We start from the raw sequence: 27,698 nt of genomic DNA, 5'->3' as shown, positions 1-27,698 counted from the left end.
AGAAGAAGGCGGTACCAGGACGTCCTGCGGAAGGCCCGAAGGCGGGCCTTGTGACGTTGCTGGCTGAGCCAATCACGCCTGGCGTTTCCAACGGCCCCGCCCTTTTACCGCACATTTCCCCTCCCCTTGCTCATTTCGCACGACGCAGCGGTTGGGAACACAGACATTTTCGGAGCTGGAGCCGCCACTACCGCCGCCATTTTGTGTCTGTGGAGAAAGAAGCGTCTGTGGCGGCTGGAAGTGGACGGAGATCACCCTTGAGACGGCGGCGTTTCATACCCGAGGTTCCCCCTGTGTCGTCCCCCAACCCCCCTCCGCGGTCAGCATGTGGTGAAGCCGGAGCCGCGAGAGACCCGGGGAGAGGAAGAGGAGTCGGAAGGGAGGCGGGGTGTCGAGAGCGGCTTCAGCTTCAGCTGCGGCGGACCTCGGAGGGGGGCCGCGGCGCAATGTCAGAGCAGACGCCGGCCGAGGCCGGTACTGCGGGGGCCCGGGAGGACGCCTGTCGGGATTATCAATCATCACTCGAAGACCTGACCTTCAATAGCAAACCGCACATCAATATGCTGACCATTCTAGCCGAGGAGAACCTGCCCTTCGCCAAGGAGATCGTCTCTCTCATCGAGGCCCAAACCGCCAAGGTTTTTATACACCCCGCAGCCTCCTATTCTTCTAATACTCCCTGATTTTAGTGTCAGCCTCATCCCAGGTCTCGCTTCCATCCAAAGGGGGACAGTGTTCCTCCTCTCCAACCCTCCACCTCCAACTCAGGCTCGGTCTTTGGCCCAGGCTTCGAGCGTGGGCCTCTCTCGTGGGGGAGGGAGTGGGGAGGATAAAGGGTGGAGTCCCACTTCCGCTTACCAACTCCCTATTTAGGCCACCGCATTGTATATCCCGACACTCACGCTTTGAATAGAGCCCTTTGGGGAGGGGGAGACTTAAAAGGCAGTTTGTGGTGTGGGGAAGTAAGAGTTAAAACCATTTTAAACCCCCGGGAGGGTGGGGTGGTGGGTCTCCTATTCCCAGTCCTCCCCCCTACCCCCCCCCCGTACCCTTTTGGGTAATTGTGCTCTGTGGGTTGGAAGGAGGTGAAGGGGGACCTGGGAGCGAGCTGTTGGTGGGTGGGAATAGGGAATTGGCCCCGAGTGGAGCAGCCGCCTGTTAGGAGCCCAACATGGCGCCTGAAAAGCACATGATGCGAAAGGGAAGAGAGGAGAATCCATTCCCTGCCAGCCAGGCAGCTGCTCACACCCGTCAGCCCCGTTTTGGGGTGGGGGCGGCTAGATGTAAATTGTATTCTCCTATCGGAGGGTCTAATTTGCCCCAAAATACGGGAAATGGGGGTGAGGGTGGGGTTTGGGTGGGGGGAGGAGATCTTATCCAACCTGTAGGTGGAGAACTGGCCCAGTGGGTAACACGTAACTTGTAGTTTTTTTTGAAAAGTTCAGTCCCTCCTCCTCTTCCTTTTCTCTTTTCCTCCCTTCCCTGATAGTGAAGACGTGCTTTTCTTCACCCCTTGACAGAAGTGGTCCTCTGCCACCCTTTATTTCCCTGTAGTCCTCCTCTTCTGTGGATTCATGTGGGAGCGATATGTCATTTAAGTTACTGTTAAACTTAGTTACCATAATGAGTTTTAATAGCTTCCCAGTATTACGTTCTAAGTTATTTTTCAAGCTTGTACTTACGGTTTAGTTTTTTCTAGTTGTTAGTGATTGAAATTAACAGGATGAGCCTCCTTTTAGCAGAGTGAACCCCTTTTAAAAGGCCACTTTAACAACAACCACCAATATATTGTTTAGAGGCGGTTTCTGTCTAGTGTACAACTGAGTGGTCTGACTCTAATAAATGGTTTTGAAATGTGTGACTGGTATTATAAAATTTGTGAATAAAACATATAAAATATGTACTTGTCTTTTTTATTTACCTTTGTAAGGTGTAGAATCTGTTTCCAAGAACTTATTTTTATCTACGTGGTTGTGTGTTTTAAACAAAAGTCTTTAAGTGACTTGGGTTCATTCTTTAGGTTCCATCCACTCTTTTGGGTAAATCTGTTCACAAGATACACGGTTTCAGGTGGTCCTTTCATTCCTTAATTTAAAGAGGACAAAAAGTAAAGGTTATTTGTTTTGTTTTTAAGGGCCCAACAAGTTTGTCATGCTCAGTCTGACAGCTAAAATACAAGTCTTCATTCACCTTTTCCTGTGAATGTCTGAAACAGCTATTGTTCTTTTTTTTAAAGTATGAGACTTAAGAAGGAAGCATTCCTCATACTCAACATCCTTTTTATTGATACCACAAACATGTTGGACGTGAAGACTTAGTTTCTGCCTTGTTGAAGGCTTAACTTGACATTGAATGCCTTTTTAAAAAGAAACTGCACTTTAAAAAAAAATAACATTGATTAAAAAAATCTAATTACCTAGTATCTTCGGGATTACTAATATCCACAGAGCCTAATATTTAGCAGTTTAGATTGTCACTCCACAGTTTCCTTGCTGGTTTTTAATGGATCCTGAAGACCTTCGAGAAGTGAAAACTAAATGCTGACTATAGTGACCACATTAAAATTTGTATTTGTGTATGGCTACACAGAGTGGTGAAAATAGATGGACTATTTGCTGATAAAAGCTGAATTTATTTTTTATTTTTTTAATTTTTTTTTGGCACACGTTTCCTGGTTATTTTTGGAAAGCCAGGTTGAGGAAAAGATGTAAAAGTCACCGGGGAAATAATCAGGGTTGGGATTGAGGGTGAGGGGAGGGATTTTCTGTCATTTGGTAGCAAACTGGCTTGGTTTTGTGTTTTCTGGAGGCGAATGTTTGTGTCCTTATTCTCTTAGCGTCTCAGCGTTACTAAACTTAAGGATTCACACCTAATTTAACTCTTCCCATGAGGCAGTAGTAGTGAAAAAAAATTACATACAGGATTCACTTGTACAATAAAAAATTAGCCTACTGAACAGATTTTGGTTTTAAAGAGAGCCTGTCTTCATAAGTACAACAATGACTAAAATGGTGTAAAACATAACATGGTAAGAAAAAGACACAGCAATAAAGCATTTGACATGTTGATATTTACTAGTTGACCCACATGCAGTGGCCTTGTGAACCCTTTAATTAGAAAGGACCGTAAAGAAATTTTTCATACAGAGCTATTCGAGGGTTTCCTTGGCCAACTTTGTAAAGGTGTTATCAGAAGCAAGAGCACTTCCACACACTTGTATGGGCAATTGGTTTTGTGAAATAATGGCATTGTGTACTGCAGAACTGTGAGCCTACCCTAGCTACAGGTAGCTATGGGTAAGTTTTGTTCAGGGTTAAGATTCCAATACACATGGGATGGATAAATGGGGATGACTTTTTTTGTTTTTGTTTTTAAATCATGGGTGCTCCTATGGAGCTGGAGTTAACACTTAGTTTATATGGTGTGTCTTAATGCTCCTCAAGTCTGTGAACCTGCTGATGCTTTCTGGAAATTTGCTGTACATTCTAAAAGCCAGTGCTGGGTAGGCATTGCAGTTGAACTGGGGCAACATTGCTTTGCTTTGGAAAGGGCTACCTGTATCAGCATCACTACACTGGCTTTGCACAAATTTAGAAACTCTGGTTTGTGCATGTCAGAGGAAAAATATTTCGACGGAGAGTCCATGCTGTGAAGAAAATCTTCAGGACAAAACCTGGTTTCCAGAGTCAAGTTCGACCTGATTTACATGACTCAGCAGCTGCTCCATCCAGTTTTTCTTGTATCAGTAACAACTTGCACCTTCCTGCATGTTCATGTGCAAGAGTGTTTTTTGCCATTAACTTCATATGTGAAGTGTACTTAATTTCTTTGTTCATTGGATTATAGAGAAGTAATCCTAATGATTTTACAGGTAACAAAAGTATGATAGACTTTAACATATAAAATATGCCTATGGAAATTAGGGTTTCTGCCAGAAGTCTGGAAACTTCATTGAGTCTATGCACACTATAATAAGTTAATGTCACAAAAACTTACACTTGGGTTACAGAAAATACCCCTATTACCCTGTGGTCACTTAAAACACAGGTTTTGTTTTTGTTTTTGTTTTACCATATGAACCTGACATTCCATTGAATGTTAAATGTATTAAAGGTTACAGTTTTTCTTGTAGTTCTGAGCTTACTTTATATGCTCAACTAAAGATCATTGTAAGAGATGAGAACTTGGTTGAACATTTAAGTTTCATAAAGGTTAATTCAAAAGTATTTAGGGTCAATGAAAATGGAATTCTCTGTATTGTAGGTTTGAAATCTCACTTTTAAAAGTAATTCTATGGTGTGGTGACAATTCGTTATACTAAACTTCTCAGTTTCTTTTTATCACTTCAGGCTCCTTCCTCAGAGAAGCTTCCTGTTATGTACCTTATGGATTCTATCGTGAAAAACGTTGGAAGAGAGTATCTCACTGCCTTTACTAAAAATCTAGTTGCAACATTTATTTGTGTGTTTGAAAAGGTATATATGCATTTAGAAACATTTGAATTTTTTAAAAAAATGTGTTCCTGATGAAATAAATACTGTCTTTGTGTTGGGTTTTCTTGGGTGGTGAAATGTTTTGTTCTTTTGGATCTTTATCAAGGACCATTCTAAAGTTAGTGTTTTATGTAGATTTTTAAAGCAGGTTCTAGGAGTTTTACATTGTCCATTCAAGAATAGATGGGTTTGCTTTTAGAATTTGTTTTGTTTTGTTTTTAATTGTGTTTGTTCATTTGATTGAAGATCTGTTCCATCACTAGGAGTGGGCAAAAAGATCTGAAGCTGTCAAGAGTACTTCACATGTCATTGTTTAGGTTTCTGGTGTTAGGATGTTGACTATTCCTATCAGAAAAAGAAAAGCATAATTTTCCAGTGTGTCTCAACCTTTGATTGGTGCCTGAAACTTCTGTGATTTTTTTTTTTCTTCCTAGAAATGTTTTCTCTTGTTTCTTTGTTCAAGTATGTTTTATGTGAATGTTCTAGGTATGTGTGAATGGTGGGCTAGTTAATTGCTTCAGGTTATTTTGGAAATACTTTTAACTCTCACTTAGTGTTTAGAAGAAAGGCTTGTTAGTTTCTATACCTAGAGATGGCAGATTCCTTGCATAACATTGTATCTGATAGTTTTGTTAATAGAGGCAAGGGATTTGCTGGAGTAATCAGTTCTCTTCCTGGAAGGCTTTATCTTTAGCACTGACATTTATAAGCAATTTAGTTTTAAGTATGTTTCCTAACAAAAAATTGATAGTTCTTTTATTAGCTGCATCTGCTGTGTTTGGAGAACTCTTAGTTGTCAGACTTGGGGAACTGGGATTATCTTGAACTATTATGAGATTTTACTTGTTTGTAAGAACAGAAAATGTGTAGCTGCTACTTGGAGTAATTTTTTTTTTTAAGTTCCTAGAAAAAATAGTTAGTATATGCAGAAGAAATTTGGAAAGCTGTATTTCAAATTTTACTAAGAAGCTTGTTAATAGTATATTATAGACCTTGGCTAAGTACTGCTTACCTGAAGCTGTAGTCGAAGGAGACCCCAACTTCTGGGGAACTAAACTAGCCTCTTGGTTTCATTTTCATTATGTTCAAATTTAGTTGGGTTTTTGGTAGAATACCGTTTATTGGATTTAATAGGGCCTTGATACTGCATTTGATGAAAATGACTTTATAGTAAATATAATTCTCTAAAAACTTGAATACGGTCAAGGTTTTAACCTAAAGATAAAATTCTAACTCCGTTTTTCCAAGTACTAGGTTTCTGTGATAGCTAGTTTTTGAATATCATTGTTATTATTCCCATCACAAGCATGGGAAGACTACAGCTTCAGGTAAGCAGATAAATTATATAAAACTGAAACTCATCAGTGGGTAGGATTTTCGTGAATTTCAATTTTTAAGGTGACTTCCATACCACAAATAACTTGTTCATAGATGCCAACCAAATGTATTGCAGGAAATTGGTTAGTGAGTTAGTTTTGTTTTAATAAAGTTTAAGCCTATTTTCTAGTTGTTTTACACTTTTTTCAGAGTAAGAGTAACTTAAGTAAACTTAAGTAACTTAAGAGTAACTGTGTCAGTCCCTAAAATTTGGAAACATTTTGTACTATTAAAACTATAAATTACTGCTTAGTTTGCTTTCATACAGGCCAGGGGATAGCGACTAATTTTCCCAATTTTTTTTTTTTTTTGAGGGAGGAATTTCTTTATGTTTACAAACCAAATACACCTTTAGTAAGTTATTGTTATGTATATTTGTGAATGAGTAGAATGTTTGCTATATCGAGTAGAACAGGTTTATGTAGCTTTAATACTTAATATTTTAAAACATTCTATAGTAACTTAACAAGCCATAGAATTGTTCTGTTGTTCTAGGTGGATGAAAATACTAGAAAAAGTTTATTTAAATTACGTTCCACATGGGATGAAATATTCCCTTTGAAGAAACTTTATGCCCTGGATGTCAGAGTCAATTCGTTAGATCCTGCTTGGCCCATTAAACCTCTGCCCCCCAATGTGAATACATCTAGCATCCATGTGAATCCTAAATTTTTAAATAAATCGGTAAGTTTTCATATGAATTTTGATTTATCAAAAATTGCTCGCTGGAAAGAAATCTCAAGACTGCCCTGTGCTGAGTCAGTATAGTTAAAATGTTTTTCCACTCAGGTTCACAGTGTATTTAAAAATACATTCTCCTTATTTAGGTATCACATAATATGCTTACTTTGGTTTTTAAATTTTTGAAAAATTTTCTGTGTGCTTTTAAACATGATTGGCCATTTATGATTATGGATAGTATTTAAGAGATAAGCTGATAATTTTTTTTCCCCTTAGCTGCTTTTTTAGCTGTGAAATATATATATTTTTTAACCCACTGTTTTTTCTTATAGCCTGAAGAGCCTTCAACACCTGGCACAGTGGTCAGTTCCCCTAGCATCTCCACTCCTCCAATTGTTCCTGATATACAGAAGAATCTTACCCAAGAACAACTAATAAGGCAGCAGTTACTGGCAAAACAAAAACAGTTGTTAGAACTTCAGCAGAAAAAGCTGGAGCTTGAGCTAGAGCAAGCTAAGGCACAACTGGTAAGTAGAAGATATTGGCATTTTAAATATTTTAAACCTATCTTCTGGTAAAGAGAAGTAATTAGTATTTTGTGTTTGAATTGTATAAACAAGTTATTTTTATTAGTAGTATGTTCTTTTTCCCACTTTAATTTTGCAGATTATGGTATGTTTGACCAAATTTGTAATTCCTTATTGTAAAAGTCACTTGAATGTAAACTACACTATTTTATTCCAAATATTTTTTCTATTAGTTGCTATCTTTTAAGATAGCACCTTAGTTTTATTAACATATGGGAATTTGATACCTGTCCCAACATGGTAGGTGGGTTATTGTGAATGTTTTTACATAGTCTTTAATGTTTTTTGAGCTTAGGTTTCATGAGTAGAAATCTGGTTCTTAGAAGCCTACAAAAGAAAAGTCGTCACAAAAGTAAGGAGGGCAGGAAGATTACCTATTCCCATGCATGAATGACCTTTTACTAAGTCACTTTTACTTAACACTTGAATTTGAGAGGAAGTAGAGGAAGGCAAAATTTTCTAAGTTCATTATCATTGACATTAGGAGGAAATAAATTTTATGACCTAAAATTTAGCTGGAATGACTCTTTGACACTTGTGCACTTGGGATACAGTGATTTATTTAGCAGTTTCTTAGTAGAAGTCTGGCTCAGAATCCTGAATAATTAGGAAAATATTATGAAAACCCCAAATAAAGGACTAGTAAGAAACAAGAAGCTCCAAAAGTACATGGACTTTCTCTTCTTTTCATTTTAATCGCTACTTGAACACAAGAAGTATATAGCATAAATGTATTATTGAATGGATTTATTGAATAAACATTACATTCTTTAGGTTTTGATTTCCTGACAAAAAATCTTCATGTTTTATGTATTAACATGAACATTTATTTTGTATTTCAGGCAGTATCTCTTAGTGTTCAGCAGGAGACATCCAACTTAGGTCCTGGATCAGCACCATCCAAATTACATGTTCCACAAATTGCCCCTATGGCAGTTAAACCTCCCCATCAGGTTCCTGTGCAACCTGAGAAAAGCCGTCCAGGTCCATCCTTACAAATTCAGGATTTGAAAGGAACTAATCGGGATCCCCGTCTTAATAGGATGAGTCAACATTCTTCGCATGGAAAGGATCAGAGTCACAGGAAAGAATTCCTAATGAACACATTGAGCCAGTCTGATATTAAGACAAGCAAAACTGTACCCTCTGAAAAACTAAATTCATCCAAGCAAGAGAAAAGTAAATCAGGTGAAAAAATAACCAAGAAAGAACTTGACCAATTAGATTCTAAATCTAAATCTAAATCTAAATCACCATCACCTTTGAAAAACAAATTATCCCACACAAAAGACTTGAAAAATCAAGAATCTGAAACTGCAAGGGTGTCTGATATGAGCAAGAGAGATCCGAGGTTAAAAAAACATCTTCAGGATAAGACTGATAGCAAAGATGATGATGTAAAAGAGAAGAGAAAAACTACAGAAAAAAAGGATAAAGATGAGCACATGAAATCATCTGAACACAGACTGGTTGGAAGTAGAAATAAAATCATCAATGGCATCGTACAAAAGCAGGATACAACAATAGACGAATCAGAAAAACAAGGGACAAAACCAGGGAGATCAAGTACTAGAAAGCGATCAAGATCGAGATCACCCAAGTCTCGGTCACCAATTATACATTCTCCGAAGAGAAGAGATAGGCGGTCACCCAAACGAAGGCAGAGGAGTATGTCTCCAACTTCGACACCCAAAGCTGGTAAGATTCGGCAATCAGGAGTTAAGCAGTCACATATGGAAGAGTTTACGCTACCTTCTAGGGAAGAGCGAAATGCCAAGAGAAGTAATAAACAAGATATTCGAGATCCAAGGAGAATAAAAAAGACTGAAGAGGAACGACCACAAGAAGGTGCAAATCAACATTCTACAAAGTCGGGCACTGAACCAAAGGAGAATGTAGAAAATTGGCAAAGTTCCAAGTCTACCAAAAGATGGAAATCTGGTTGGGAAGAAAATAAAAGGTAGGATTTTAACATTTTTAATCAAGGAAAATAAATTGTACATTTTGAAATGTGTTAATTTAAAAATTGGTTGATATTTATTGGATGCTATAGTTAGTACTTATTTTTTCTATTTATTAATAAATAGAAACTCTCTGGATGAAATACCATTATTATTCCTGTTTTACAGTTAAGGAAACTGAAGTTTAAAAAGGTTAACTAGTCTACCTAACGCTGCACATCTAGGACATGGAAAAATTGGAATTCATGTGTGATTTTCCTGACTTCAGATTTTGTGCTCTTAATTGTTTAACTTTTATAGTTAAATATATTTATTTTAACCAGATTCTTTTGGAATATGGTTTTGAGAAATTTTAAAAATTTTTTATCAACTGTAACATACTGCTTTTATGGTTCCAGCTTACAACAGGGTGATGAACATAGTAAATCTCCTCATCTAAGGCATAGGGAGAGCTGGTCAAGCACTAAAGGAATTTTGTCACCTCGGGCCCCAAAGCAGCAGCATCGATTAAGTGTAGATGCCAATCTTCAGATTCCTAAAGAGTTAACTCTTGCAAGCAAAAGAGAATTACTTCAAAAGGTAGTTACTATGATCACATGTAGTCATTATTCTCTTTTGTCTAAGTTTTTTTTTTTAAGTACTTTTATATTTAAAATATTTGATTTCCTTTTATCACCCCTACACAGACGAGTGAACGTTTAGCATCTGGTGAAATTACACAGGATGAGTTCCTTGTTGTTGTGCATCAAATTCGACAGCTATTTCAGTATCAAGAAGGTAAACATAGATGCAGTGTACGGGATAGTCCTACAGAAGAAAATAAAGGTGGATTAAAAAAGAAACCTCTCTTATCTGATGCTGAATTAACCTACTATGAACATAAAGCAAAACTGAAAAGGACACAGGTTCAGCATTCATTTCCAAGACTTGATCTCTTAGATCCTGATATTTTTGACTACCCTTTGACTGATGCCTTGTTGTCTGGAATAGAATGTGAGCCATCCAAAAGTAAACATGCAAGTAGGAATAGTGGAGCACAGTTTGACAGAAAAGAACAATTTAGTGAAAGAGCAAGACGTCTTTCTCCTATATCTGGGAGTCGTACTTATGCTGAGAATCTTTCACCCCATGAGGGCCGGAGAAGACATGACGAGCAAGTCTCTGCTAAAGGTAGAAAAAGTTAAATCAGATTATGCCTATTGAATCACACAGCAGTGAAGGGAAAATGAACAAGCTAAGTGGGGATGGATTTTTGTGACTGTTCAGACTACCTTTTGTTTGTTTTGTTTTGTTTTTTTCCCCTCAAAGGGAAGGGAAGGGAGCTAATATTTACTAGGCCACCCTGTGTGTTAGGTATTTTCTTAGGTTCCTTATATATGTAATCTGATTTAATCTTTACAACCCAATTAAATATGTATTATCCCATTTTACAGATAGGGATCAAGACCAGAGAGGTTAAATAACTTGCTCTCAAAGTCAAATAATTAATTGACAGAATGGGGATTTTTTTTTTTTTTTTAACCCAGGTGTGTCTGACTCCAGCGGGCATTCTTTTACCTGCTGCTTGATTATGCTGTCTTTTCCTTCCCCCATAATAAAGTGAGATAGTTTTGGATAGTTTTGGCTAAATGTTTACATGAAAGTAGAAGATTGGAGATACTTTGATTAAAAATTCAGATTCCAGGGAAAGTAACATTTTTTTTTCCTTCTTAAAAGGTGTACGAGAAGAGCAGAGATCACCATTCAATGATCGTTTTCCACTTAAGCGACCTAGATATGAAGATTCAGATAAACCATTTGTAGATAGCCCAGCATCAAGATTTGCCGGCCTTGATACAAATCAGCGACTTACAGCTTTAGCTGAAGATAGACCATTATTTGATGGACCTAGTAGGCCATCAGTAACAAGAGATGGCCCAACCAAGATGATTTTTGACGGACCTAATAAATTAAGCCCTAGAATTGATGGACCTCCTACACCAGGTTCTCTTCGGTTTGATGGTTCACCAGGACAAATGGGGGGAGGTGGCCCTTTGAGATTTGAAGGACCACAAGGTCAGCTAGGAGGTGGGTGTCCTTTGAGATTTGAAGGTCCTCCAGGACCAGTAGGGACACCTTTGCGGTTTGAGGGGCCGATTGGTCAAGCAGGAGGAGGTGGTTTTCGGTTTGAAGGTTCTCCTGGTCTGAGGTTTGAGGGATCTGCAGGTGGTTTGCGATTTGAAGGACCAGGGGGCCAGCCCGTGGGTGGTCTCAGGTTTGAGGGACATCGGGGTCAACCTGTGGGTGGTCTAAGGTTTGAGGGACCGCATGGTCAGCCTGTGGGTGGACTTAGATTTGATAATCCCCGAGGTCAGCCTGTTGGTGGACTTAGATTTGAAGGTGGTCATGGTCCATCAGGGGCTGCAATGAGGTTTGATGGACCTCATGGTCAGCCAGCAGGTGGGATCAGATTTGAAGGCCCTTTGCTACAGCAGGGAGTTGGAATGAGGTTTGAGGGCCCCCATGGTCAGTCAGTAGCCAGCTTGAGGTTTGAAGGACAACATAATCAGCTTGGTGGGAACCTTAGGTTTGAGGGTCCACATGGTCAACCAGGGGTTGGGATCAGGTTTGAAGGACCGTTAGTCCAACAGGGAGGTGGAATGAGGTTTGAGGGTCCTTCTGTGCCAGGAGGTGGCCTGAGAATTGAAGGGCCTCTGGGTCAAGGTGGTCCAAGATTTGAAGGTTGTCATGCTTTAAGGTTTGATGGGCAACCAGGTCAGCCATCACTTTTGCCCAGATATGATGGATTACATGGGCAGCCAGGTCCTAGATTTGAAAGAACTGGTCAGCCAGGCCCACAGAGATTTGATGGACCACCTGGACAGCAGGTTCAACCAAGATTTGATGGTGTACCTCAAAGATTTGATGGTCCACAACACCAGCAAGCATCAAGGTTCGATATTCCTCTTGGTCTTCAAAGCTCACGGTTTGACAATCATCCTTCACAGAGGCTTGAATCAGTCTCTTTCAGTCAGACTGGTCCATATAATGATCCACCTGGCAATGCTTTTAATGCCCCATCCCAAGGACTACAGTTTCAAAGACATGAACAAATGTTTGATTCACCTCAAGGACCAAATTTTAATGGACCACATGGCCCTGGAAACCAGAGCTTCTCCAATCCCCTTAACAGAGCTTCTGGACACTATTTTGATGAAAAGAATATACAGAGTTCCCAATTTGGAAACTTTGGCAATTTACCTGCTCCAATAACAGTGGGGAATATTCAGGCATCTCAACAGGTAAGATGGCTGCAGTTATTCTAAAATGATGTTATATGCAGATATGAACTGTTTTTAATATTTTGGGATATTTGTTTACATAGCAGCAACATATAGAAGTCCTACTTCACTCTGGACAACAAATACAATATTTGTATGTCTGTACAATAGTTGTCTTTTACAGTCTACTTTGCGATGCAAAGTATGGCGACCAAGCAGGGTGATCAAAAAAGAATTTATAGATTGATAATTCAAGCAGGGTTTGATATTTCTGTGAAGGAGTCAGTTTAGGAGTTCTGGCCTCAGCTTTGCTGTTAACTAGCTGTTATGATTGTGTATAGGTCACATATCTGATTATCATTTCTGTTTGTAAAATAAGGGAAAACACAAGGGAAAGCACTAGTAAAGTGGTTCATGTAAGGTCACACAGGTTACTGGCTACCTTATATTTGCATAGTATCTTAAACTTTTCTAGGAAGCTTCACATTCTCCATTCCTTATAATGTTGTGAAACAGGTAAGGGAAGGTATTTTCCTTTTTTGTAGAAAGTCTAGAAATGAAGTGACCCAGTGAAGTTACACTTGTAAACTTTTATTGTAGAAAACAGGCCTTATTATATTTTCAGTATATATGTTTAAATTGTTAAAAGTTTTAATTAAAATATAGAAAGGATGTTCTTAAAACCAAGGTTTTTCTTAAAGGTTCTTACTGGTGTTGCCCAGCCGGTAGCATTTGGGCAAGGACAACAGTTTTTGCCGGTTCATCCACAAAATCCTGGAGCATTTGTTCAGAATCCTTCAGGTATGTACTTTCTGAACTTTGTGTTTTTTCAAACATACATTGTTTTGTTGAGTAGCTACTTTATCGATTTTAGGAAATGATGATTTTGAGAGGGCATATACAGTTTAAAGAAATTTAATCTGGCTGGAAGTTTTTTGTTCTCTTTCTGAGTTTACATTGTTGATGTTTATTCACACTGATCCTGTTTAAAGCTAGAGGTGGTTAGCCAGGATTTTGTAGACCATAAAAGAAAGAGAAGGGAGGTTTAGGGGATGGGTAGGAGGGTGACATTTGTGTTGAGGTAAAATGACATAGATGATAAACCTCAGAAATCTCACTTATGTGATATTTTGAGTTTTTGTTCTGTGCCTATGTGTATGTGATAATCCAGTAAACATTAAGTGAGTACTGGGAACATTGCCTTATAAAGTGGATTCTTTCATGTCTTTATGGGCTCTCAAATAGTAATTGTACATGCTGTGTTAAAAAAAACAGAAATGGGGCACCTATCTGGCTCAGTCAGTAGAGCATGTTGACTCTTGATCTTGAGGTTGTAAGTTCAAGCTCCATATTGGGCCTAGGGCTGATTTAAAAACAAAACAAAAAGTAGGAAAAAAGTGTGGCTCCCTAGTCAGGTCCCCTAATAAGCTCTTTTGTTACTGTGGGGTGAGGCATAACAGTATTGCTGTGGATATAATAACAGTATTGGATATGAGAGCTTTTAAAAGTGAATTTTAGTTTTAGCATAACAGGAAGTATATAAATAATGGTGATTTATAAAACAACTACAAAGTTTTAGTGTACTGAGAACTACCCAGCCAAATTATAGTGGTACTTGCTTTATTTCTGAATAATTAAAACAGACATTTTCAGAAACATGCTCTAGTGTGGCACTGTTTAGTTTAAGAAATTTTCCAGAACTTTTAAGTTTTAAAAGTTTTCCAGAACTTTTAAGGTAACTAGGGAAGTCCTAGCCAAGCTTTAGTTTTTTTTTTTTTTAAAGATTTTTATTTATTTGACAGAGATCACAAGTAGGCAGAGAGGCAGGCAGAGAGAGAGGGGGAAGCAGGCTCCCTGCTGAGCAGAGTACCCGAAGTGGGGCTCAATCCCAGGACCCTGAGATCATGACCTGAGTGGAAGGCAGAGGCTTAACCCACTGAGCCATCCAGCACCCCATATGCTTTAGTTCTTAAACTGTGGCATCACAAGAGTTCATTCAGTTAATTTGAAAGCTTTTTCAAAAAAATTTCTGGATTGACAATTAGGATTAATTAGTTTTTTTATGTTGTTTGTTGTCATTATAATGAAAAGGGAATTAAGGAATTGGGATCTAAAATCAGAAGACCAGGATGTTAGAAGCTATACTACTTTATAGGGGGCAGGGTATAAGCAAATATCTTCTCTGTGATTCATTTGCTTCCTCTGTAGACAGAAGACAACAAAGTCAGTATTCGCCTGTGATTTTTTTTTTTTTAAGAGAATCAAATAAGGTAATATATGGAAAAGTACTTTATAACTTCTACTATATTAATATATTTTCCTTTAGAACTTTTTTTTTTTTTTTTAAAGATTCCGTCTATTTATTTGACAGCAATCACAAGTAGGCAGAGAGGCAGGCAGAGAGAGAGGAGGAAGCAGGCTCCCTGTTGAACAGAGAACCTGAAGCAGGGCTCCATCCCAGGACCCTGGGATCATGACCTGAGCCAAAGGCAGAGGCTTTAACTCAACTGAGCCACCCAGCAGGTGCCCCTCAGTTTTTCCTTTTGAGTAGAGGATTTGTTGTGTTGGGGTAGGTGGCATGAGATAGTGTGCAAAAAACTGCAATTTTTTTTTTCCATTTTTGTAGGAGAATAAAACAAATTTTCTTTTTGTGTTTATAACTTTGTGGTGTGCATGTGTATACATATAGGGCATAGCCATGTCACAGAAAATACGTGATTTTTCTTTTAGGTTGGAGGTATTGAGTGAGATGTTAGCTATGCCTTCCTACTTCAGATTGTTTTTAAAGAGATGGGAGGGCTACCTGGGTGGGTCAGTGGGTTAATAAGCCTCTGCCTTTGGCCTCTGCCTTCGGCTCGGGTCATGATCTCAGGGTCCTGGGATCGAGCCCCGCATTGGACTCTCTGCTCAGCAGGGAATCTGCTTCCCCGCCCCCTCTGTCTGCCTCTCTGCCTACTTGTGATGTCTGTCAAATAAATAAAATCTTTAAAAAAAATTATTAAAAGAAAATAAAGATATGAAAAGTATTCATTGTTCTGTATTCAGCTTCTCTTAAGATTTCTTTAAAATGAAAGTAAAAACACCCCTTTCTTAGTAGTAAATATACTTATATGCTCATATATTCATTTTTTTTAAAGTTTTATTCATTTGAGAGAGAGTAGGGGGAAGGGCAGAGGAAAATAATCTAAAGGAGACTCCCCGCTGAGCCCCCAACCCTGAGATCATAACCCGATCTGAAATCAAGAGTTGGAAGCCCAACTGACCAAGCCATCAAGCACCCTGTGTTCATTAATTCATTTAAACATATTGATTATTTACTATATGCCAGACATGATTATAGCAGGATTTATTGACTTTTTTTTTTTTTAATTTTATTTATTTATTTGAGGGAGTGAGCAAATGGGGAGAGGGGCATAGGGACCAGCAGGCTCCCCACCACTGAGCTTGGAGCCCAACATGGGGCTTGATCAGCAGTAGCCTGAGCTTCTTTGCAAGTGCAATGCTTAAGCAAAGGTCAGAGGGGCAGGTACCCTGTGGGTCATGTGGCTCATCTTGCATTAGTTACCTTGGGTAGTCATGGGAGGAGGATGGAGGCAGGAATCCTTTCACTTAGGCTTTGGGTATTTTTTTTTTTCCCCTCTCCTGGAAATCCTGTGCTGTGAGATACCAGTCTGTTCATCTATACAAAACTGTCTTTCCCAATATGGTTATAAGATGAGAGATAGAAAATGAGAAAGGCGGAAGTTGGAGCTAAAGGTGGTGCTGCTTTAAGTAGAAGGGAGAATGAGGCTTTCTGTTCTGTGTATTCTTTTTTCCTTTGGCATGGATTTGGATTTAATTAGGCAAATGTAGGTAATAACTTTTTTTAAAAATAACACATAAAATATTTCTATTATAAACACTTAAAGTACCAGTGTTTTCAGTGTTAGGTTTTAGTATTTATCCTAGAATATATTTTTAAGAGATGATGACCTGCTAACCTAAATGACAAGTTCATTTGATGATCTTCTGAGATAATTACACTCATTCTTAACAAGATTTTTTCAAATTTGTTGATGATAAGGCATCTTGAAGAAAACTTTAAAAAATGCTTAGTATAATATGCATTTTTTAGTTCTTTCAATTAAGAGTGTTATTTTTTTAAAGGAGGTCTTCCTAAGGCATATCCTGATAATCATCTCAGTCAGGTGGATGTAAATGAATTATTTTCAAAACTGCTAAAAACGGGAATTCTCAAATTGTCTCAGCCTGATTCAGCTGCAGCACGTAAGTATGGTTCTATACTTCATCTATACAGAATTTCAGTTAGTTACAAAGATGTATATATAGTATAATGATATAAGTTATGATAAAAGTTTTTACAATAATTGACTTTTTTTCTGAAAATCAATCTCATTATAAGATTAATAATGAGATTCTTCAAAAATTTTCTAAGATGGCACTAATACCTTTATAGTGCATTATTTAAATTAACATTCCTGCAAATATCATGCAGATTCTTCACTGTTCTTTATTCATTTAGTTTTTTAAAATAATTTGAATATTGATGAAATAAAATTTCATGAAAATTGACTTCTAAGTAATGAGGCCTGATTTCATTTATCAAAATAAAGAATTATATTCGTTTCCTTGGCCAGTAAATACAATGAATAGGTAAGATGGGATTCTCTAGGTTTATAACAACAGTAGTGTTGCCCTGTGATAAGAATGCTAAGATATGTGGAATCTGAACAAAACAAGTGAACAAGCAAAACAACAATGGTAAATTTATAGACATAAAGAACAGATTGGTGGATACCAGAAGGGAAGGAGATAGGGGATAGTGAAATGTGTGCTAGATGGTAACTCGACTTTTCAGGTGGTCATTTCGTAATGAATAAAGATATTGAATTATTTAAAAAAAAAAAAAAAAAAGAGAAGAATGCTTAGAGAATGGTATTGAGAAATTTGTTCTGTTTTCTTTTTTTCAATTGAAGAAGTAAATGAAGTTGCTGCTCAGCCTCCCCCTGAAGAGGAGGAAGATCAAAATGAAGATCAAAATGTTCCAGATCTTACCAATTTTACAATTGAAGAATTGAAACAGTATGTAATCTAATTTTCTTTCTAATTTTTCAAGATAAAAAGGACATTGACTTTAAACATTTAACATTAAAATTAAAACATTAAAATTTAATACATTATTACTAGTTCTATTCACTTTACCCCTCTTACTGTTTATAAAATTTAGGAAGCTTGTTTTTCTTATTTTTAAATTAGTGAAATAAATGTAAAATAAACTTAAGGAAGTTTTTAAGTTTTTAAATTATTTTAAAATATGTCTGCTGCACAAGTAATTTAGGCCAAAAGGCCGTCTCAGAATTACTATTTTTTACTGTCTGTGTTTGGTATAGTGAATATGGGGAGTTAAAATATTACCTGTTGATACTCTCATCTTTGTTTTATATCTTCATTTCTCTTAATCATTTTTTTCTGTATTTGATATTCTTATGCCTTTGAAGATATGAAAATGAGATTTTTATAGTCTGTTATTTAAGAAAGTTTTTAAAAATCTATTTTCACTTCATAAGTAATGCATGTTCATTGTAGAACATTAGAAAATTCTGAGTCCATAGAGTATGCAGCTCTTCATCTCTGGGACATGAGTTCAAGCCCCACTTTGACATGGAGCCTACTTGGAAAAAAAAAAAAAGGAAATTAGAAAATTCAAATAAATAAAATCAAGACAATTAAATTAACTTACATTTCTCACATATCACCACTCATTTAACATTTGCTGCATATTTTTTCCTAATAGTCTATTGCTTGTATCGCTTATATAAAAAACCTTAAAGGTTCTTTATGGGCTCATTATATCCTTATGGCTACTTATAAAAATATAGGCACCTAATGGCTATACCTTTTATAATAAATTTTTTTCAAAGTAATTCACATAATTAAAGTTTTATAATGAAAGACTTATAATAAAGGTTTATCGTAAAAGATGGCATCCTTTTCTTCTAGTACTAATACTCACCTAGAATCATTTTTTAACTATTTTTAATTCTTAGTTATGGTTCCTTTCATTTATTTCTCTATTTCTTAAAAGATTTCCTGTGTTTCTGATTTGTCACATTTCTTGATTTATCACATTTAGGCAATCTCTTCACTTCTTGAAAATGAAGATTGAGCTAGCTCTTTTACTGTCCTACCAACTCTTCTCATATAGTTATAAAACCATTTTTTATTAAATCATTATTTAATATTAATAGTTAATAACTGCCATATTTGTTCAGTTAGTTGGTTTATATGCCTATTTCTTTCCAGATAGGGAGCCCAGAATTTTAAGAATTGATGCTAACCTCAATTACCCATTAGTCTAATTTTTCATTTTAGTAATCTATACTATTACTATTTCTTCTGTACCACTTTCACCTTTCTTTAGATGAGGGGTAGGGCAGTTTGCAGATGATCAATCCATTTTTAGTTGGAAAGGAAAGAAAGCTGCACCAGGCCTATCAATAAGAGGATAGACCATGGCCCATATTCTAAAATTCACCAAAGTTATTTTAAAGAGGGTTATTGACACACTGTTAGAGAATAATACTGATTTTTGGGTATTGTTTCAGCAGGCTTTTGGCTGAAACATCATTCTGTTATGTAATAATGGCTTCACCATTTTTAAAATACGGAAAACTGAAATATTTTTAAGTGCCTTTTTTTGAAAAGCCATTTAGCCCTGACAGCAAAACTAAAGATGATTTCTGTATTTTTAAAAATAGACGTTATGATAGTGTTATAAATCGACTGTACACTGGTATTCAGTGTTACTCCTGTGGAATGAGGTTTACAACATCACAGACAGACGTATACGCAGATCACTTGGACTGGCATTATCGGCAAAATAGAACGGAAAAAGATGTTAGCAGAAAAGTCACTCATAGGCGTTGGTACTACAGTTTAACTGTAAGTAATCAATATATCTTCCAATCCATGTTTTAACCTTTAAATCATACCGTTAAGTGTATTTGTTTAAAAATTGCTGGAATTTAAGAGGTAGGGCGGGGGTTTGTGGGGGTAGGGAAGGGAAAAACGAAACAAGATGGGATTGGGAGGAAGACAAACCATGAGAGACTCTTAATCTCACAAAACAAACTGAGGGTTGCTGAGGGGTGGAGGGGTAGAGGTAGGGTGGTTGGGTTATGGACATTGGGGAGGGTATGTGCTATGGTGAGGCTGTGAAATGTGTAAGTCTGATGATTCACAGACCTGTACCCCTGGGGCAAATATACATTATATGTTAATAAAAATAATTTTTAATAATTAAATTGTTAGGAGTTATGAGTTTTCTGAATAGAATTTGACCCCTAGAATATAAAAAGTATTTTTAAATAATTTGAAGAGTATGTGTTGGGTTTTTGTTGAGATAAGAGTAGGACATGTTTCTTACAATTCTAAAATTCTAATTTTCCTGTGACTTTTTTTTGGTAAAATTTGCATGGTAAATTTATCTTGTTAAAATCAGTACTTGTAATAATAGAGGTAATGGAAAATGAACATTAGAATCTTAATTGTTCAGTAGTTGCTTTATGTTGGCTGTTACGGGGGTTCACAGAGAAGGTATAATTTTAAAAAAGGAAGTGTTTTGTAGACAAATGTATCATTTTTCAATACATTATATTAAAGATAAGCAGTAAAAGTTTAGAAACAAATGAAAAATACTCATTTTAAATCAACTCCTTTTAAGGACTGGATAGAATTCGAGGAAATAGCTGATTTAGAAGAACGTGCAAAGAGCCAGTTTTTTGAAAAGGTACATGAAGAAGTAGTGCTCAAAACTCAGGAGGCTGCTAAAGAAAAGGAGTTCCAAAGTGTACCTGCTGGACCAGCTGGAGCAGTTGAGGTAAGAGTATTAAATTTTCTACCTCTGGTAATGCCCCAGCTTCCTTATCAGTGATCAGCAATAGTGAAATGTTAACTCTTTTTGCATGGAAGAATGCAGGATCCTTAAAACTTATTTTGTATCTCTACTATATATTGAACTGCAGATAACTCTTTAGTTCCTTCTCCTACTTAATAAAGTGTTTATATATTTTTGCCTCATGTGATTGAATGTGTTCTGTAAATTTCATTTTATGATTCTATTTTAGAGTTGTGAAATCTGTCAAGAACAATTTGAACAATACTGGGATGAAGAAGAGGAGGAATGGCATTTAAAGAATGCTATTAGAGTAGATGGAAAGGTAATTTCCAGTTCTTTGTAAGTGTTAAGATTATTTTTTAGGGGGTAACTTGCCACTTTGAATGAAAAGTGTTTGTTTTTTTATTTTTATAAGAAAGTTGTTTGTCTTTAGTTACAGTGTTTGAGTTGGAAGGTATCTTGCCATCTTATTTTATATAAGAGGTTGCGTAACTAGGTAATGATAAACCGAGATGGGGTCTACTACATCTAGTCAGTCTTCTTTCTGCCTAACAACACTACTTTAATTTTGAGTTTATATTTCATTATAAAGAACTGTTACTGTCTTCAGAGTGTATCATGTTATCTGTTTAAGCATATAAGGCAAATTAAAGGAGAAATTGGGATGGAATTTTTTTTAACCCACATTTGTAACAGTTGGTTTCGTTACCTTTTCAAAGATAGCTATTTTCTGGTGTAAATTAATCATATCAGAATAGTCCTTTAGAAATGAATATACATGTGAATACCTACTTTTTTCTCTTCTTCAGATTTATCATCCATCATGTTATGAAGATTATCAAAATGTAAGTTCTTTTTGGTTACGGTTTGTTTTCATTTACATGAGTAAATTTTGTTATTTTTTGCATCAGAGCAATATTTCTATTTTAACCTTATTGATGTATTGAGCTGCTTTGATGTATCATTTAGGTTGTTCACCAAATATTCATGCTAGATTGATAGGATCTGATTTAAATTTTGAAATTTCTGTATTCCATTCTAGAGCAGTAGGCCTAGTGAAATGTTAGAGAAACTGAAGATAAGGATCATGATGGGAACAGGTTTCGAGTTAATGGGTAGCACTTAACTGCCCCCCCCTTTTAGCCATATAACATAGGAATAATTTTTAAATGATCACAAGTGAAATCTGAAATGTCTCTTGACCTTAGACGTTCACACTTTCATGTTTGAGAATAACCCCATTTCTTTAAACCAAACCGTTCAGGAGGCAGTTTGGAAGATTGATTTAGATCATTAAAAGAGTAGACTTTCTAGGACATTTTGATGGTTTGTGAGGTCAGAGTATTTGAAATTAGGATAGTCATAAAAATTCCAGAATATATGTAGGAGTTACCATGTTTATGGGGTTAACTATAGAGGTATGTCTGATCAACTTCTTTTGGCCTTAAATTGGTTACTGCTTTTCTTGGCATAGATCATTGCTGAGTACATATTAAATGCTCAGTATGTATACCCTTTATTTGGCTGCTTTCATGGCGTGTCTCATGGGGGAGGAGGTATTTCAATTGGATTTGATATATGTATGTTTCTTTGCCCATACAAGGGTCTTAAAAAACTAGTCATTTAATGTGGTATTTTGAACTTTAATCAGAACTTACAGAGCTTTTAATTTTGTAGACATCTTCATTTGATTGTACACCGTCTCCCAGCAAGACACCAGCTGAAAACCCTTTGAACATTATGTTGAACATTGTCAAAAACGAATTGCAGGAACCCTGTGAAAGTCCCCAAGTTAAGGAAGAACGAATTGATACCCCACCAGCTTGTACAGAGGAAAGCATAGCAGCACCCACTGAAATTAAAACAGAAAATGATACAGTCGAGTCAGTTTAAATAAAATGAGAAAGGTATGTTTTTCTTTTTAAAAAAAGCTGCTGTTGGATATAGAAGGTGAAGAATTTTTTATGTATATATAGACATATATCTATATAAATTGTCTAGCTGAGGCAGGGCCTTCAGCTATCATTTGGTTAATAAATACATTTTAGTATTTGCATTTCCTACTGCCTGCAGAGTTTCAGGTGCTTCTTGTGTGAAAGTTCTGTAGATGTGTGCAAATTTAACAAAATGAAATTGTATGTGTAAAAATGTACGATTTTCACTTGTGAAACTGTAAATTATAAATAAAAAATATTTTTGCTATCCATGGAGTGTAATATTTATGCACACCATCAAATAAAGACAGTGTTTCTGTACTTTTTATTGGGTGAAAATGGAATTAAACAGCAACCTCACCGTAAGATTTTTTTTTTAGTAGCTTCCCATGACTAAAGAAGCAAATTCTGGTTAGTTTTATCCTTCAAAAGAGGGGTCTGAGAGAGCACTGCAGGACTTTTCTCAAATAGAAAAGCCAGATTTGAAAAAATTTTAAAATCGAAATAAGACTTTGCATATATATTTCTCTAGCTGTAGAGAACCATCCAGATGTCCATTTTTGAAAAGTATCTAATGAAGCAACTTTTATTGAACTTGGACACTGATGCCATCAAACGATTAACAAATATATTTAAGTACTAAAGGTGATTTTTTTTTTTAAATGACATTTTCAAGTATGTCAAACGATTTAATGCAGATGAACATATTTCTATTTTAAGTTACAGGGGAATCTGTAAGAATGTTCATTTGAAACATGGTTAACCTTTTTCCTTTGTTGGTTTTGACTGAATTAGATGGATACCATGAGATGTTAATATTCATACATGTAATAAATAGAAATGATGAAGAAACTTCCGGTTTGTATCTGTTTATTTCTTGAATGGCTTTAGAAATGTGGCTTTTCTTATGTCTTTATCACCATTCTTTAACATGAACATGGCACCTGCTATAAGCCAGGAACTCTGAGATGGAAGATTAATCTTTTCTGCCATCTATTGGAGGAGAGGGGCATATAAAACAATGAAAGCCAGTTTGTTGAGCATTTACTGTGTGGTAGGCATTGGCAAATTTTTTTTATGTATCTTCTTTGGTATTTATAATCATACATAGTAGATGGTCTCTACTATGTACAGATTGAATCACCGAGAAAGTTGTAGAATAGGAATGTAGACCTGGCTTTGCTTCAATTTATTCTGTAGTATTTCTGCAATTACAAAGAATTCCTTGAGTAGGTGTATCAGACTACCTGGAAGTGGGTTAAGGAAGACTTCAGAGGTGGTGGTATTTGGGTTTAGGAGAACTAGGAGTGGAGTCCACATTAGTGGGAAGGGTATGTATGGAGAATGGACAGCAAACAAAGGCTTGAAAACGTGTTTTCAAATTGTTCTATATGGTTAAAACCCAACAACTTTGAATAGAAGATTATGAAGTCTTCTTAGTTATGCTTAGAAGTTTGTATTATACTGGTGAGCATGGAGGCCACCAGAAATTTAAACAAATCCTATCTGCATCTTAAAGAATCAAGTGAAAAGAAATTTATGAGATTGTTGATTGTCAATACAATTATTATAGAAAGGTCCAGTAAGAAAAACCGGTAGGTGTCTACTGGATTTGAGAAGTGAGAACACATTGTGATAGCTGAACTTCGAAACGTAAATCAACACTGTCACGGAAGAAGTGCTGGGGTCTGAATCCAAAAACGTAGGCAAAATTTTCTGTTGTCTTCTTTGGGGGGGAGGGGGGAGATCGTGACTCGTATTAAATGCTTGAAAGTATTTGACCAGAGGGGCACCTGGGTGGCTCAGTGGGTTAAAGGCTCTGCCTTTGGCTCAGGTCATGATCTCAGGGTCCTGGGATCGAGACCCGCATTGGACTCTTCAGCAGGGAGCCTGCTTGTAATCTCTGTCTGTCAAATAAATAAATAAAATCTTAAAACAACAAAACAAGTATTTGACCGAAGAAAGGTGACATTCATACCTACCAGTGTATCCAAAAAAAAAAAAGAGTATCCATATAAAGGAAGAGGATCAACGAAAGGTCCTTGAGGAGCAAACATTAAACTTTTAAATGGGAGGGTGGGAAAGAAGTACTACTGAGGAAAAAAAAAAAAAACAACCCACAAAACCCATAATGGTTGAAAAAAGGCAGTAAACAAAGCCAAGGAAATACGGGATGATAAAGAACCCCTAAAAATTGAAGAATAGGTGAGTATTATGGGTGTTAACACTAGTTGCAATGGGGTAGTGAGGGTGAGTGGTGACAAAATTTTATGAGCTACTCTTCATGAAATTTAACTGGAGATTTAACTGTAGTTAGAATGAGACAAAAAGATGTTTAACATACATGTTAAAAGGAGTTCAATGGAGACCTGTTGAAGAGAGATGACTGACAGACCAGAGATTTATCAATAGCACAAAAGGAATTAGCTTTGAAGTGGCAGAGGGGTAATACTTCCTCCGAGATGATCACAGGTACTTAATAAGTTGGAACTGAAAATCCAATTCCTAGTTTTTCTTTGAGGTAGGAGGTTGGATACTGGGCAGTGATTTAGATGTGTGGCCCCCAAATTTCACTGCTTTACCATCAGCAAATATTAAGAACAGATGGTCTCTGAAGGGTCTCATTTAGCAGACTCTGAGATCCCTCTACCATTTAGAAAGCTCCAACATGCAAATAATGTCAATTATATCTTAACTTTGAAAACCCCTTGGGTAACTTAAATGAATAGCTAGATCTGATAATGATCTAGAAAACAATGACTTTGTAGCCCCAAAAGATGGAAAAGTAACAGTCAACACAGATCAATAGGAATTAAAACTAGTGAGTAATCTACACTGGAAAGTGTAGCAAGGAAAACCCAAGAAAGCCTCATGTAAGATGAAATATTTTTTGAAGTAACAGCTGAAGTTTGTGAGAGCTAAAACATTTCCCAAAACCTGAAAATTTCATTGTTAGTACCCTCTATGTTCTGATTTTAACATAATCTGCTTACTTAAAACCTAGTTTTAACTTTACTGTTTTGGAAAATACTATAAAGTTATCTGTTACTTAACTAAAAATAAGCTTCAGGAAAAAAAAATACCTACCTATATAATAAAAATTAAGATTTTCAAGTAAAAACTAAACCCAAAATAGACAACTTCGTTTTGTTTTCCCAAACAAACTTTGTTTACAACCTGTTTAGCAACTACTAAATGCTACACGAAGTTTATACAAAATATTCAGAAAAATACATGGCATCTCACTGTTCTGGCAAGTGAAAAGTTTTAGCAGACTAAAGAAGAGGTAATCTGGAGGTAGAAATGGAGTCAGGCTAAAAAAAAAAGGGGGGGTACTGAACTCTAAAAGTAGGGTTTTCTCCTAATCTGATACAGAGTTGTGCAGGTGGAAAAGAGCAAGTTAAACAAGAGCAAAACACTGCGGGGTGAAAGTTTGGAGAGGTGTCCAACAAAAGGAGAGCAAGAATGCCTGGGAAGAAAGAGAAGAGTATTTAGCTATTTAGGCGTAAGGAAGTTGGTTACCAAAACACATTTAATTGAATTTTTGGCCTGGGGTTGGCCCTGCTCCCTCCTCTGGAACTAAATGCAAAGAGCTGATTTATGGGGGATTTAGGCAGAGCCCTCTGGAAAAACTAAGAGGTGGAACCTTAAGTTTCCTACTTAAAAAGAGCTCCATTTCTCTAGAATGCCAAGATTCCCACTTTGGTGTTCTGGAATGGTTCACATGAGACATTTCCTTCAGTCAGTTCCTCACTTACCTTGACATCCTGTGCATCTGGGGTTTTTATATCTTGACTCTTCTGAGTGTTACCAATAATTGGTAACTGCCAAACCAGTGCCAAACACTGCCAAAACCAGTGTTTTTCTTAGCTTCTTAATCTTTCCTGACCCATGTACTCGTAAGAAATACTTTCTTTTGTTTTATATAACAATACATGTTTTCCTGTGCTTCTTTGAGTTTTTGTAAAATTAAAAAATATAGAAGTCTTTTACATCTTTCTTATTCTTTACTGTTTTAATCTTCTACGTTCTTTGAAAAAAAAACTTTAAAAAACTAAATGAGATTGCATATATATTGCCTTTCATTCACTTTATCTTCTTCTATGTTAATAATGTAGATCTCATTTCTACAACTGTGTAGTATTTCATAGGCATGTAGCATAATTCAGCACTGTTTCACTGATGGATTTTCAAGTGTCTAATTATTTACAACCATAACACTTTGCAATGACTATCCTACTACAACAGAACGTTATTTTGAAGATTTTACAACTGGATAGCTTCTGACTGAAGGGTAACGTATGTTTAGTTTCAACAGATAACTGCCAAACTGTCCTTCCTGGGTCATTCCAATTTAATCTCTCACCAGCAGGGTCTTCAGACCTCTTTTAGCACTCATTATCCATCTTTTAGTTTTTATCATAGTGCTGTGCAGAGCATACCTAATGAGTTCAATAAATTTTGTTCATTTCCCCCCCCCAAATTTAAGTACAGTTGACGTACAACATTCATTAGTTTCAGGTGTACTTGCTTTTGGTAGTTTTCATCACTTTTGCTCATTAGTTTTTCTAGAGTTACTCTTTCTCAGACTTGATAATAAACATTGTCTACCTCTGGTCTAAACTTCATGGTAATGTATCTTTTAAATGTTTATTTTCTTTGTGATCCCTGGGGCTGATATTGCTTAAGAAGGACTTCCTAAAATATAAACAGCAAATTCCTGTTATTTTCTTCTAGCACTTTGATAGGATCTTTAACTCTGAAATTTTTGCATATGAAAATGAAGAGCTTACATTTCTCTATTTGAAATGCTAGCGCTATAATAAGTGTATACATATATTTCTGAATTCTAGTTTGTTCCACTACTTATCCAGTCCTATTCCAGTTACCTCCCTGTTATACATATCCTAGTTTTGTAGTTCTGATGGGTATTTGGGTGAGTTCTCATTCTTATTTAAAAAAAAAACATTTTGGTTAATCTTGCACCTACATTCTTTGAGATAAAAAATCATCTTGTGGGGCGCCTGGGTGGCTCAGTGGGTTAAAGCCTCTGCCTTTGGCCCAGATCATGGTCTCAGGGTTCTGGGACCGAGCCCCACATCAGGCTCTCTACTCAGCAGGGAGCCTCCTTTCCCCTCCCCCTCTGCCTGCCTCTCTGCCTCCTTGCGATCTCTGTCAAATAAATAAATAAAAATCTTTTTATTTTTTTTAAAAGATTTATTTATTTATTTATTTGACAGACAGAGATCACAAGTAGGCAGAGAGGCAGGCAGAGAGAGAGAGGAGGAAGCAGGCTCCCCGCTGAGCAGAGAGCACGATGTGGGGCTTGATCCCAGGACCCTGGGATGATGACCTGAGCCGAGGGCAGAGGCTTTAACCCACTGAGCCACCCAGGCGCCCCATAAATAAAATCTTAAAAAAAAAAAAAAAAAAAGGTATGGCTTTTCTTTAAAAAAAAAAAAAAATTTTTTTTCCATTAAAAATTGTTAGAATTTTTAATTGAAATGC

General features: G+C 36.6%; 1 protein-coding gene across 2 annotated transcripts; it reads left to right on the top strand.

Moving 5' to 3' along the window:
- The first annotated feature begins 150 nt into the window (after positions 1 to 150).
- Positions 151 to 23,042, top strand: PCF11 (PCF11 cleavage and polyadenylation factor subunit). Of its 2 annotated transcripts, none has more exons than XM_044258428.1 (16): positions 151 to 638; positions 4,350 to 4,475; positions 6,366 to 6,554; positions 6,884 to 7,078; positions 7,981 to 9,098; positions 9,498 to 9,678; positions 9,786 to 10,269; positions 10,816 to 12,380; positions 13,061 to 13,160; positions 16,506 to 16,625; positions 17,336 to 17,441; positions 19,118 to 19,301; positions 20,083 to 20,238; positions 20,486 to 20,578; positions 21,066 to 21,101; positions 21,934 to 23,042. In XM_044258428.1, the coding sequence occupies exons 1-16, from the start codon at positions 447 to 449 to the stop codon at positions 22,147 to 22,149; spliced, it is 5,061 nt and encodes a 1,686-aa protein (XP_044114363.1). In that variant the 5' UTR covers positions 151 to 446; the 3' UTR covers positions 22,150 to 23,042. The 2 variants fall into 2 exon arrangements, with proteins under 2 accessions (XP_044114363.1, XP_044114364.1); XM_044258429.1 differs by having other exon boundaries at positions 384 to 638; positions 9,786 to 9,876.
- Positions 23,043 to 27,698: the final 4,656 nt, after the last annotated feature.

This window comes from Neovison vison, chromosome 7 (assembly GCF_020171115.1).
Source record: "Neovison vison isolate M4711 chromosome 7, ASM_NN_V1, whole genome shotgun sequence".
Lineage (NCBI taxonomy): Eukaryota > Metazoa > Chordata > Mammalia > Carnivora > Mustelidae > Neogale > Neogale vison.
The sequence above is the reverse complement of the archived record's forward strand: the minus strand, read 5'-3'. Positions and strand labels throughout refer to the sequence as shown.

Excerpts from the sequence above, each read along its gene's own strand:
- PCF11 (XM_044258428.1), top strand. The coding sequence starts at position 447 with ATGTCAGAGCAGACGCCGGCCGAGGCCGGTACTGCGGGGGCCCGGGAG. Across the intron at positions 7,079-7,980 it reads AGCAAGCTAAGGCACAACTG|GCAGTATCTCTTAGTGTTCA; the intron begins GTAAGTAGAAGA and ends TTTGTATTTCAG. Across the intron at positions 16,626-17,335 it reads GCCTGATTCAGCTGCAGCAC|AAGTAAATGAAGTTGCTGCT; the intron begins GTAAGTATGGTT and ends TTTCAATTGAAG.